Source organism: Electrona antarctica (assembly GCF_951216825.1).
Source record: "Electrona antarctica genome assembly, chromosome: 4".
Classification (NCBI taxonomy): Eukaryota; Metazoa; Chordata; class Actinopteri; order Myctophiformes; family Myctophidae; genus Electrona; species Electrona antarctica.
Window position 1 is genome coordinate 2,732,458 of NC_136809.1, and position 14,326 is coordinate 2,746,783.

General features: G+C 43.4%; 1 protein-coding gene across 1 annotated transcript in view; it reads left to right on the forward strand.

The window, feature by feature from the left end:
- Positions 1 to 14,326, forward strand: part of akap8l (A kinase (PRKA) anchor protein 8-like) — a gene marked incomplete at both ends in the record, with an annotated part of 53,168 nt that overhangs the window by 25,664 nt on the left and 13,178 nt on the right. Inside the window, 5 exons of the mRNA XM_079499552.1 lie at positions 1,309 to 1,349; positions 8,905 to 8,935; positions 9,681 to 9,807; positions 13,113 to 13,254; positions 13,917 to 14,022. Coding sequence (XP_079355678.1) covers positions 1,309 to 1,349; positions 8,905 to 8,935; positions 9,681 to 9,807; positions 13,113 to 13,254; positions 13,917 to 14,022 — 447 coding nt within the window. The remainder of the gene's footprint in view (positions 1 to 1,308; positions 1,350 to 8,904; positions 8,936 to 9,680; positions 9,808 to 13,112; positions 13,255 to 13,916; positions 14,023 to 14,326) is intronic.

Below are 14,326 nucleotides of genomic sequence, written 5' to 3' on the forward strand. Positions count from 1 at the left end.
TGTTCAACAGAGTCTTAACGTTCAACCTTCTGTTAGAGTCTTAACGTTCAACCTTCTGTTAGAGTCTTAACGTTCAACCTTCTGTTAGAGTCTTAACGTTCAACCTTCTGTTAGAGTCTTAACGTTCAACCTTCTGTTCCAACAGAGTCTTAACGTTCAACCTTCTGTTCAACAGAGTCTTAACGTTCAACCTTCTGTGTTCCAACAGAGTCTTAACGTTCAACCTTCTGTGTTCCAACAGAGTCTTAACGTTCAACCTTCTGTTCCAACAGAGTCTTAACGTTCAACCTTCTGTTCCAACAGAGTCTTAACGTTCAACCTTCTGTTCCAACAGAGTCTTAACGTTCAACCTTCTGTGTTCCAACAGAGTCTTAACGTTCAACCTTCTGTTCCAACAGAGTCTTAACGTTCAACCTTCTGTTCCAACAGAGTCTTAACGTTCAACCTTCTGTGTTCCAACAGAGTCTTAACGTTCAACCTTCTGTTCCAACAGAGTCTTAACGTTCAACCTTCTGTGTTCCAACAGAGTCTTAACGTTCAACCTTCTGTGTTCCAACAATTTACAATTTACAATTTAGGCATTTAGCAGACGCTCTTAATCCAGAGCGATTTACATTAAGCAAGAACAAAAAGCATGGGAATACATCACATATGTAAAATGCATTTATCGCGAAACATGCGTAAGCTAAGAACGTGACTAGAACATATCTATATAATGACACTATACATATAAACTAGAACATATCTATATAATGACACTATACATATAAACTATACATATATGCTATACTATGCTGTACATATATACTATGAAGTGCTATGACTACATACAATGCACTTATTGTGCTGTCTACATGACATGCTATAAGTCTGTTTCAAATGCTATATAAGTCTAAGAAGTGCTGTCTAAGGGGGGTAGGGTAAGTGCTATGGGCCATGATGGAGTCTGAAAAGGTGGGTTTTCAGACTACGGCGGAAGATCGGGAGTGATGCTGCAGTTCTGATTGCAACGGGAAGTGCATTCCACAGTTTTGGGGCCAGAGTCAACAGTCTTAACGTTCAACCTTCTGTGTTCCAACAGAGTCTTAACGTTCAACCTTCTGTGTTCCAACAGAGTCTTAACGTTCAACCTTCTGTGTTCCAACAGAGTCTTAACGTTCAACCTTCTGTGTTCCAACAGAGTCTTAACGTTCAACCTTCTGTGTTCCAACAGAGTCTTAACGTTCAACCTTCTGTGTTCCAACAGAGTCTTAACGTTCAACCTTCTGTTCCAACAGAGTCTTAACGTTCAACCTTCTGTTCCAACAGAGTCGGGGGAGAAGAACGGCGAAGCCAACACTCCAGCTGCAGTGAGTACATCTAGATAGATAAGGCTCTGGGGCTCAGGAGTACATCTAGACGATAGATAAGGGTCTGTGGCTCAGGAGTACATCTAGACGATAGATAAGGGTCTGGGGCTCAGGAGTACATCTAGATGATAGATAAGGGTCTGTGGCTCAGGAGTACATCTAGATGATAGATAAGGGTCTGGGGCTCAGGAGTACATCTAGACGATAGATAAGGGTCTGGGGCTCAGGAGTACATCTAGATGATAGATAAGGGTCTGGGGCTCAGGAGTACATCTAGACGATAGATAAGGGTCTGGGGCTCAGGAGTACATCTAGATGATAGATAAGGGTCTGGGGCTCAGGAGTACATCTAGACGATAGATAAGGGTCTGTGGCTCAGGAGTACATCTAGATGATAGATAAGGGTCTGGGGCTCAGGAGTACATCTAGATGATAGATAAGGGTCTGGGGCTCAGGAGTACATCTAGATGATAGATAAGGGTCTGGGGCTCAGGAGTACATCTAGACGATAGATAAGGGTCTGGGGCTCAGGAGTACATCTAGATGATAGATAAGGGTCTGGGGCTCAGGAGTACATCTAGATGATAGATAAGGGTCTGGGGCTCAGGAGTACATCTAGATGATAGATAAGGGTCTGTGGCTCAGGAGTACATCTAGATGATAGATAAGGGTCTGTGGCTCAGGAGTACATCTAGATGATAGATAAGGGTCTGTGGCTCAGGAGTACATCTAGATGATAGATAAGGGTCTGTGGCTCAGGAGTACATCTAGATGATAGATAAGGGTCTGGGGCTCAGGAGTACATCTAGATGATAGATAAGGGTCTGGGGCTCAGGAGTACATCTAGATGATAGATAAGGGTCTGGGGCTCAGGAGTACATCTAGATGATAGATAAGGGTCTGGGGCTCAGGAGTACATCTAGATGATAGATAAGGGTCTGGGGCTCAGGAGTACATCTAGATGATAGATAAGGGTCTGGGGCTCAGGAGTACATCTAGATGATAGATAAGGCTCTGTGGCTCAGGAGTACATCTAGATGATAGATAAGGATCTGGGGCTCAGGAGTACATCTAGATGATAGATAAGGGTCTGGGGCTCAGGAGTACATCTAGATGATAGATAAGGGTATGGGGCTCAGGAGTACATCTAGATGATAGATAAGGGTCTGTGGCTCAGGAGTACATCTAGACGATAGATAAGGGTCTTTGGCTCAGGAGTACATCTAGACGATAGATAAGGGTCTGTGGCTCAGGAGTACATCTAGACGATAGATAAGGGTCTGTGGCTCAGGAGTACATCTAGACGATAGATAAGGGTCTGTGGCTCAGGAGTACATCTAGACGATAGATAAGGGTCTGTGGCTCAGGAGTACATCTAGATGATAGATAAGGGTCTGGGGCTCAGGAGTACATCTAGATGATAGATAAGGGTCTGGGGCTCAGGAGTACATCTAGATGATAGATAAGGGTCTGTGGCTCAGGAGTACATCTAGATGATAGATAAGGGTCTGGGGCTCAGGAGTACATCTAGATGATAGATAAGGGTCTGGGGCTCAGGAGGTAGAGCAGGCCAGCTGCAGTGAGTACATCCCAAGAGGAGAATTAGCAAGAGAGGCCAACTTTGCTTTACTTCCTGTATCTGCGTGAGGTGGGCGGTAACATTATTAGGAGACAGGAAGAATGTTGGAGTCTATTCATTTCCAATGGGAGAGTGAACGTGAACACAGCTTCTGAACCATTCCTTAACTCCATGGTCACTGAACTAAATACTGGACCAAATCATCACAAGGCACACAATATTTACAAGATATTCATAGTAAAATGGCTTCTTTTAGCGAGACAAATCAGGAGAAAATCTACTTTGTTAATGACATTTCGTTATCCCAGCAACAAACTCTCGCGATATTTAAAATGAGTCTGGAAGCCTCTCTCTGTCCATCTGCAATTTCACGGACAACACATAGGGGGCTCTGACCCCATATTTAAGATGATAATATGTGAATATTATAATGTGAAATGAATGGACATAAAACGATTAGAAATTATCCTTATGTGCCCAAATTAGAGCTGGCATACTTGGTTTGCATATTGAGACAGGCAGATATGTAGGCACGGTTGAGGAGGATAGATTATGTAGTCTGTGTGATCTAAAGGAAATTGAAAATGAAAAGCATTTAGTTTTTTATTGTCCATTCTACAACTCTATTAGGGAGAGACCTTTTAATGAGATAGATCCAAATCATGAATTTATATTGTTGGAGGACTTCGAGAAACTAAAACGACTATTTCAAAAGTACACCTTGTCAGTTGTTTTCAATGTACTTTGTTAAATGACTTGTCAGTGTTGTTGTCTTCTTATTCTATCGGGTTTCATGGCGGTTGGCAAACCTAAATGGTGCATTACCGCCACCTACTAGACTGAGTGTGGAAACAGTGTTGTTGTCAGGGGGGAGGGTGGAGGTCGGGGAGAAGCAAACCACGCCTACTATATTTAGGAGACCATTTGTAGGCTTTGTGTACCATTTTGCCTCTAGTGGCTCCAATGAAGTTGGCCCATCTTCATACATAAACCATCTTTGGTACATCTAGATGATAGATAAGGCTCAGGAGGTAGAGCAGGTCGTCCAATGATCCCTGGGTCGGCGGTTCGAATCCCGGCTCCTCCTCCTGTCCACATGTCGAAGTGTCCTTGGGCAAGTCACTGAACCCCACATTGCCTCCAATGAGTCGGTCGGTGTGAGCTCGCCACCATTAGTGTGTGAATGTGGGAAGTGAGGACGCTGGCGTCGACTGTTCGCCGCTTCACCTCCCATTGTATGAATGAATGAACCGTTGGACTTGGAAAAGCGCTATAAAAATGCAATTCATTATGATCATCTTGATGATCTTTCTGTCATTATGACTTATGCTTTTTGGGAATTAGCTTTTTCACCCATCCTTACTGATTTGAGCAGTGCAGTGGGGCCGCTGCTGGTCAGGTGCTGACTAGAGACTGACACGGGAGTGGATTTTCACTCCTGTCCCATCCCACTCCTGCAGAAAAAAAATCCTGTCCTGTCCCAATCCTGGGCCAGAGTAAAAAACAAAATCCTGTCCTGTCCCACTCCTGTAGAATGACTCCTGATCCCATCCCGCTCCCACTCGAAATTACTCCCGCTCCCATCCCGTTATTCATTAGGAAAAGTTATTCTATCTATCCATCCATCCATCCATCCATCCATCCATCTACCTGCCTACCTACTGTACCTACCTACCTATCTATCTCTTCCTGCTTCTCAAGACAGATAGCCTACCAATACAATATAAATACATGAAGCCTACCAATACAATATAAATAAATGAAGCCTACCAATACAATATAAATAAATGAAGCCTACAAATACAATATAAATACATGAAGCCTACCAATACAATATAAATAAATGAAGCCTACCAATACAATATAAATAAATGAAGCCTACCAATACAATATAAATAAATGAAGCCTACCAATACAATATAAATAAATGAAGCCTACCAATACAATATAAATAAATGAAGTGGGCAATGGTGGATTTAACTTTGACTACCAAATACAGTATATTCATATCAATATTAAAACAAAACCAAGAACAGTTCTGACTGTTGACCAAGTGATTTGTCAATTGTTGAGATATATAATAGGCTAGCCAATAAAAACACTATAGCCTACGGATAGTTCTAGAACACCCTACTGAGAAGGGCCACTTCTCTACATTTTTACACACAGTAATACACGTAATAAAGATCTTCTCTTATGGGGGTCCCTGGCATCTTTTCAAATGGGGGTCCGCGAGCTAATAAATGTTGTTTTAGGGGTCCTTTACATGAAAATGTTTGGGAACCACTGGTGTATGGGACTCGGTTGGGAGAAAGAAGGGAGACGATGTATTGTAGAACATTCGCTCAGACAGCTGTTCAGGGAGCCAAGAAAGTGCCAACAGTAACAGCGTTAGCATGTAGCTAACGTAGCATCACAATTGCAAGTTGCAACGTTACCACTGCCAGGGGAAACGAATGCATCAGGATGATCTGGCTATTATAATCGATTATATCACGTCACCGGCGCGATGCAGAATCATGCACGGACGCATTGCGATGTCTTCATATAAAACTTTATAAAACGTCCACTGGATTGCATGAAGGAAGTTTTCATCCTCTCCCGGTTGGAGCGGAGCCTGGAAGCATTAGCACTGCTGGATTATGGGTAATATGTAGTTATTTTGACTTGCGTCAGCAAGTCAAAAGAGTTTTGGCTCACTGAAAGATGACTACAACACAAATGGGGGCTTCTGTTCTTTTGGTTGGCAGCGCGACCAGTTGAAAATGATTATTATGATCGATAGATCGATGTCATTCACGCTCCTGCACGCTCCTGTTAACTTTCATTCCCGTCCCGTCCCGATCACGAGATTAATACAAATATTAATCCCATCCCGCGGGAATCCCGTGACCCGCGGGAGTCCCGACAAAATGTCAGTCTCTAGTGCTGACCAGCAGACAGTCAGGGGTTCAATGTCTTGCTCTAGAGATTGGATTGTCCTTTTCCTTTGTGGCAAGAAATTTGGTCTTAACACAATATATGCCCAAGACGTCCACAGACGTCCCAGGAATTACCGCATGTAGTGGCCAGGACGTCTGTGAACGTCTTGGACGTTTTTTGTTTTTCTTTCAAAATGTCACAAAGTGGGTCTAAAAGTGGGCACCCCACGTCGCCGTTTTGAAAGGATGAAAGGGCACATAATGTGTTAAATCTAATGAAGTCACTCCATTCATTTGGAAAAAGTAAACTCTTAACTGCAAAACTAACTCGTTGGGTTACTCGGCTACCCCAAACGGTATTGTTACATTAAGTTAACTAATCACGTTACCATCATCCCCCCCCCCCCCCCCCCCCCCAACACTGCTCAGGACAAACCAGTTCCCGGTTGTGATCCTTGGCTCCTTCTGCATTGTCTTGAGGTGTCCTTAAGCAAGGCACTGAATCTGTTACTGCTCCCTGGACACTGTCCAATAGCTGCCCACTGTTCCCTGGACACTGTCCAATAGCTGCCCACTGTTCCCTGGACACTGTCCAATAGCTGCCCACTGTTCTGTTACTGCTCCCTGGACACTCTCCAATAGCTGCCCACTGTTCTGTTACTGCTCCCTGGATACTGTCCAATAGCTGCCCACTGTTCCCTGGACACTGTCCAATAGCTGCCCACTGTTCTGTTACTGCTCCCTGGACACTCTCCAATAGCTGCCCACTGTTCTGTTACTGCTCCCTGGATACTGTCCAATAGCTGCCCACTGTTCCCTGGACACTGTCCAATAGCTGCCCACTGTTCCCTGGACACTGTCCAATATCTGCCCACTGTTCTGTTACTGCTCCCTGGACACTGTCCAATAGCTGCCCACTGTTCCCTGGACACTGTCCAATAGGTGCCCACTGTTCCCTGGACACTGTCCAATAGCTGCCCACTGTTCCTACTGCTCCCTGGATACTGTCCAATAGCTGCCCACTGTTCCCTGGACACTGTCCAATAGCTGCCCACTGTTCCCTGGACACTGTCCAATAGCTGCCCACTGTTCTGTTACTGCTCCCTGGACACTGTCCAATAGCTGCCCACTGTTCTGTTACTGCTCCCTGTACACTGTCCAATAGCTGCCCACTGTTCCTACTGCTCCCTGGACACTGTCCAATAGCTGCCCACTGTTCCTACTGCTCCCTGGACACTGTCCAATAGCTGCCCACTGTTCTGTTACTGCTCCCTGGACACTGTCCAATAGCTGCCCACTGTTCTGTTACTGCTCCCTGTACACTGTCCAATAGCTGCCCACTGTTCCTACTGCTCCCTGGACACTGTCCAATAGCTGCCCACTGTTCTGTTACTGCTCCCTGGACACTGTCCAATAGCTGCCCACTGTTCTGTTACTGCTCCCTGGACACTGTCCAATAGCTGCCCACTGTTCCCTGGACACTGTCCAATAGCTGCCCACTGTTCTGTTACTGCTCCCTGGACACTGTCCAATAGCTGCCCACTGTTCCTACTGCTCCCTGGACACTGTCCAATAGCTGCCCACTGTTCCTACTGCTCCCTGGACACTGTCCAATAGCTGCCCACTGTTCCTACTGCTCCCTGGACACTGTCCAATAGCTGCCCACTGTTCCCTGGACACTGTCCAATAGCTGCCCACTGTTCCCTGGACACTGTCCAATAGCTGCCCACTGTTCCCTGGACACTGTCCAATAGCTGCCCACTGTTCCTACTGCTCCCTGGACACTGTCCAATAGCTGCCCACTGTTCCCTGGACACTGTCCAATAGCTGCCCACTGTTCTGTTACTGCTCCCTGGACACTGTCCAATAGCTGCCCACTGTTCCTACTGCTCCCTGGACACTGTCCAATAGCTGCCCACTGTTCCTACTGCTCCCTGGACACTGTCCAATAGCTGCCCACTGTTCCTACTGCTCCCTGGACACTGTCCAATAGCTGCCCACTGTTCCTACTGCTCCCTGGACACTGTCCAATAGCTGCCCACTGTTCTGTTACTGTTCCCTGGACACTGTCCAATAGCTGCCCACTGTTCTGTTACTGCTCCCTGGACACTGTCCAATAGCTGCCCACTGTTCTGTTACTGCTCCCTGGACACTGTCCAATAGCTGCCCACTGTTGCTACTGTTCCCTGGACACTGTCCAATAGCTGCCCACTGTTCCTACTGCTCCCTGGACACTGTCCAATAGCTGCCCACTGTTCCTACTGCTCCCTGGACACTGTCCAATAGCTGCCCACTGTTCCTATCTGTTACTGCTCCCTGGACACTGTCCAATAGCTGCCCACTGTTCCTATCTGTTACTGCTCCCTGGACACTGTCCAATAGCTGCCCACTGTTCCTACTGCTCCCTGGACACTGTCCAATAGCTGCCCACTGTTCCTATCTGTTACTGCTCCCTGGACACTGTCCAATAGCTGCCCACTGTTCCTATCTGTTACTGCTCCCTGGACACTGTCCAATAGCTGCCCACTGTTCCTATCTGTTACTGCTCCCTGGACACTGTCCAATAGCTGCCCACTGTTCCTAGTTGAAGGCAAAAGGGCAAATCTGATTGGCCCGTGGCGTGGACCTTTCCTTACCAGAGATTAAAATTGGGTGCATTTTGCATCCCAAAACGCAGTTTATAGTTAAGGGACGCAATAAAACAACGACCCCTGCATCCACGGGATGCACTACTGTACTCAGCATGTACAGTAAAAATAATACATGTTAAAAAAAAGCGATATTTTGCTAGCTTTAGTTATAATAATAATAATTTCTTCTGTTTTCTACATGAATATAACCACATTATAACCATATGAAATTAAATGGAAGTTAAATGCTGCAATTTGTAAAAATGGCAAAATATGACTTCTAACGTGGTTGAAGTGCATGGGACTCGTACAATGTCCCTGGGACTCATTTCTAAAAGACCATCCCTGCATTCCGGAACTCATTACATTGAAACCCTGTTTACATCACTGCCTTACTTTGTTTTGCGTCTTTCTCCTTTCCTCAGAGTACCAAGGCTGCACCAGAAGGGGAGAAAAGTAAGTGCTTTCACTGCACTCTGGTCTTGTCTTCTACAAGGACTTTAGGACTCTTTATTTGTGCATATTAATGCCTGCTAAAACACTTAAAGGTGTAGTGAAATGAAAAATACGTTTTTCACACTTTTAGACCATCTCCGTGGTCATCATATGAGCATACCTAACAATGGATGCCAAAAGAATTGGAAAATTCTCATTTTTGTGTGTTTTTATATCAAAAGTCCATACAAATATTTTTTGTATTACTTCCTGAAAACGAAAACGTGCTGCGTGATGACGTGTCGAGGCCCACATCGATGAAAGCCAATAAAAATGAAGTTCACCCGTATCCTCTCCATATGTGCGCATCCGTGCAGCACAGCTGCTATTGATTACAGAAATCCTCCGTTTTTATTCCCATTCCAGATAACATCCAGACAGTGTATTACTCGGTTTCAACTTAATCATCACGCTAAAATATGTATCTGAAAACATTATAGGGTAGAAATAAGCCACATAACAGTAAACTGGTACAGCTGGCCGTCTATTTGATTTGTAAACAAACACACACCACGCTGCTGCGTATAGCATAGCAACAGTCCCTAGCTACCGTCCCATCACCTGAAGGGATGCGACGCTCTGATTGGTTCAGAAACTTCATAGCAGTGTTTCAACTTGAGACCGTCTGAAACTTCAAAATAAAAGGTCCACCATTTCCGTTTCACTACGCCTTTAACGGTGTCCTGTATGTATTCTCTCCCCACAGCAGCTCCCAGTGACCAGGAGGACAACGCCGCTGATGGGGGGAAGAGGAAGACACAGAAACCACAGACCTCAAACCAAGGCCAGGACAGAAACCCCAAGCTGAGGAGGAGAAGGGGCTTCCTGGAAAGGTCAGCGAGCAAACAACGCCCTCTGGTGGTCAGGCGGTATGAACTAGAATAACAATCTGCTCCACTGATTTGGATCCGTTTGGGTCTACTTTAACCCGTTTAGACCTGAGGACCATTCTACACATGTGACCAGATTTAACCCATTCAGGCCTGACATCGAAATTAAAAAAAAAAAAAATCTATATCATGACAATTTTCTGAAAGATTTGAGGAACATTTTAACGTTTTTTTCAAAAATATCAGACCTACAAGCTCGTAGATCTGCTATTTTTCAATAGCTAAATTTGAGGACGATTCTACAAATGTGACCAGATTTGACTGACTGACTTAATAGCACAGGCAGACTCTTCACATACTAGAGCATGTCTGAAATAAGTGCTGAAATATGTAAATATGAAATAAAGGCTTAAACATGTAGCTAGGTGTAATGTTAGAGACCACAGAAGACGTGTAAATATGAAATAAAGGCTTAAACATGTAGCTAGGTGTAATGTTAGACCACAGAAGACATGTAAATATGAAATAAAGGCTTAAACATGTAGCTAGGTGTAATGTTAGACCACGGAAGACATGTAAATATGAAATAAAGGCTTAAACATGTAGATAGGTGTAATGTTAGACCACAGAAGACATGTAAATATGAAATAAATGCTTAAACATGTAGCTAGGTGTAATGTTAGAGACCACAGAAGACGTGTAAATATGAAATAAAGGCTTAAACATGTAGCTAGGTGTAATGTTAGACCACAGAAGACATGTAAATATGAAATAAAGGCTTAAACATGTAGCTAGGTGTAATGTTAGACCACAGAAGACATGTAAATATGAAATAAAGGCTTAAACATGTAGCTAGGTGTAATGTTAGAGACCACAGAAGACGTGTAAATATGAAATAAAGGCTTAAACATGTAGCTAGGTGTAATGTTAGACCACAGAAGACATGTAAATATGAAATAAAGGCTTAAACATGTAGCTAGGTGTAATGTTAGACCACAGAAGACATGCACATATGAAATAACTGCTTAAACATGTAGCTAGGTGTAATGTTAGAGTCCACAGAAGACATGTAAATATGAAATAAAGGCTTAAACATGTAGCTAGGTGTAATGTTAGACCACAGAAGACATGTAAATATGAAATAAAGGCTTAAACATGTAGCTAGGTGTAATGTTAGACCACAGAAGACATGTAAATATGAAATAAATGCTTAAACATGTAGCTAGGTGTAATGTTAGAGTCCACAGAAGACATGTAAATATGAAATAAAGGCTTAAACATGTAGCTAGGTGTAATGTTAGTCCACAGAAGACATGTAAATATGAAATAAAGGCTTAAACATGTAGCTAGGTGTAATGTTAGACCACAGAAGACATGTAAATATGAAATAAAGGCTTAAACATGTAGCTAGGTGTAATGTTAGAGTCCACAGAAGACATGTAAATATGAAATAAATGCTTAAACATGTAGCTAGGTGTAATGTTAGACCACAGAAGACATGTAAATATGAAATAAATGCTTAAACGTGTAGCTAGGTGTAATGTTAGAGTCCACAGAAGATATGAAATAAAGGCTTAAACATGTAGCTAGGTGTAATGTTAGACCACAGAAGACATGTAAATATGAAATAAAGGCTTAAACATGTAGCTAGGTGTAATGTTAGACCACAGAAGACATGTAAATATGAAATAAAGGCTTAAACATGTAGCTAGGTGTAATGTTAGAGTCCACAGAAGATATGAAATAAAGGCTTAAACATGTAGCTAGGTGTAATGTTAGACCACAGAAGACATGTAAATATGAAATAAAGGCTTAAACATGTAGCTAGGTGTAATGTTAGACCACAGAAGACATGTAAATATGAAATAAAGGCTTAAACATGTAGCTAGGTGTAATGTTAGACCACAGAAGACATGTAAATATGAAATAAATGCTTAAACGTGTAGCTAGGTGTAATGTTAGAGTCTACAGAAGATATGAAATAAAGGCTTAAACATGTAGCTAGGTGTAATGTTAGAGTCCACAGAAGACATGTAAATATGAAATAAAGGCTTAAACATGTAGCTAGGTGTAATGTTAGAGTCCACAGAAGACATGTAAATATGAAATAAATGCTTAAACATGTAGCTAGGAGTAATGTTAGAGTCCACAGAAGACATGTAAATATGAAATAAATGCTTAAACATGTAGCTAGGTGTAATGTTAGACCACAGAAGATATGAAATAAATGCTTAAACATGTAGCTAGGTGTAATGTTAGAGACCACAGAAGTGAACCTTTTCAAGCCTGTTTTCTCAACTTCTCAATTTCTCTGCAAGACATTACTATCAAAACAATCCAATGGCAGTCCCTCAGTCCCTCAGTCAAATGTAGTCACAAATGTCTTCTAAATCCTGACAGTTTTCTGAAAAAACCCATGTTTCTGTCAGTGGTGTTCAAACATTTTCGTGTCAAGGAGCCCCATCTGAAAATATGTTGTTCCAAGGACCCCCCCCCCCCCTCCTAGAAACAAAGATTTGAGTTAAAAAATGTTCGCTCTGAAAGAATACATATTCAAAGATTTGCGCCACATTCTCACGATTTTTCAAAATGGTCTTTTTCCCTTCCCTATTTGTCGACAATTCTAACCATCTCCCTGTCAGATGGAGAATATACCCATGCATGACTGCTAATGTGGAAGTAGGCCTATTCCAATTCCTACTGACTTTACTTTACACTAACCTCACACTTCATGTCAAACCACTGTTTCATAACTCTTCAAGCTGTTAACCCCATAGATATTAAGAAATAGATGCCTCATTTGCCGCTGCAGTTCATTGGAGCGACGTGTATCCCAATGAAGGCGGAAGTGCAGTGCTGAAGGCTTTTTTTTATAACAGTCATGACCGTATACATTACAATACAAAACAAGACAAACAAACAAACACAAACAACAAAGTTATTAACAATACAACATCAGAGCCAGGGGGATTAGATTACTAACAGAAATCATTAAAGAGTGAACACAAAGCAACAGTTCTCCGCAGCTTTATTATTTAGAAGTGCTGAAGGCATTTGCTGAAGGCGACTCCTCCATGTCTCTCGCTGTCACTCAAGTGACTACTGGCCAATCACAGCGCGTCTTTTCCGGGACTTATGTTACGCACGCGGAAGCTTGACAAGCTTCCGCTTTGCTTCCGCTATTCTTCGCAAGGAATGTCGGGAAAATAGTGCATTCAATTTTGACACACGCCTCAGAGCCGGAAGGGGCGTCTATGTATATATGTCTATGGTTAACCCTGACTCATTCCTGTGTCCTGTCCGTGCAGAGCCATGTTTGCGTGCTCTGTGTGTAAGTTCCGCTCGTTCTACAAAGAAGACATGGCCACTCACCTGGAGAGCCGCTTCCACAAGGACCACTTCAAGTTCCTCCAGAGCAACCTGTCCAAACCCACCACCGACTTCCTACAGGTGAGACTTAAGCGTTGTGTTGTGCTTTAGCTATTGAAAAATAGCAGATCTACAAGCTCGTAGCACATCACTCGGTGCCGCGCTACGAGCTTGTAGGTCTGCTACTTTTTTTTTTTAATCTTGAAAATGTGGCACAAATCTTTGAATATATATTCTTTCAGAGCGAACGTTTTTAACTCAAATCTTTGCTTCTGGGGGGGGGTCCCTGGAACAACATATTTTCAGATGCGGGTCGGCGGCCAATTACATATATTTTTGGGGGTCCTTGACATGAAAATGTTTGAGAACCACTGACAGAAACATGTTTTTTTTCAGAAAACTGTCAGGATTTAGAAGACATTCTGTAGAATCGTCCTCATGTCTAAATAGGATGGGTGAACTGGTAACCAATAGGATGGGTCAACCAATAGGATGGGTTAGGATGGGTTAGGATGGGTCAACCAATAGGATGGGTCAACCAATAGGATGGGTTAGGATGGGTCAACCAATAGGATGGGTCAACCAATAGGATGGGTCAACCAATAGGATGGGTCAACCAATAGGATGGGTTAGGATGGGTCAACCAATAGGATGGGTCAACCAATAGGATGGGTCAACCAATAGGATGGGTCAACCAATAGGATGGGTCAACCAAGAACGTGTGTGGTTTGTTTGTGTTCCAGGAGTATCTGATGAACAAATATAAGAAGACGGACCAGAGGACGAGTCAGTTGGAGAACCACAGTGCTGCCATATGCCAGGTCTACAAGGACCAGGACCTCACCAGAGGTAAAGGACCAGTAGCATGGTTGTAGTACAGGTCTACAAGGACCAGGACCTCACCAGAGGTAGGAGACCAGTAGCATGGTTGTAGTACAAGTCTACCAGGACCTCACCAGAGGTGAAGGACCAGTAGCATGGTTGTAGTACAGGTCTACAAGGACCAGGACCTCACCAGAGGTAAAGGACCAGTAGCATGGTTGTAGTACAGGTCTACAAGGACCAGGACCTCACCAGAGGTAAAGGACCAGTAGCATGGTTGTAGTACAGGTCTACAAGGACCAGGACCTCACCAGAGGTAAAGGACCAGTAG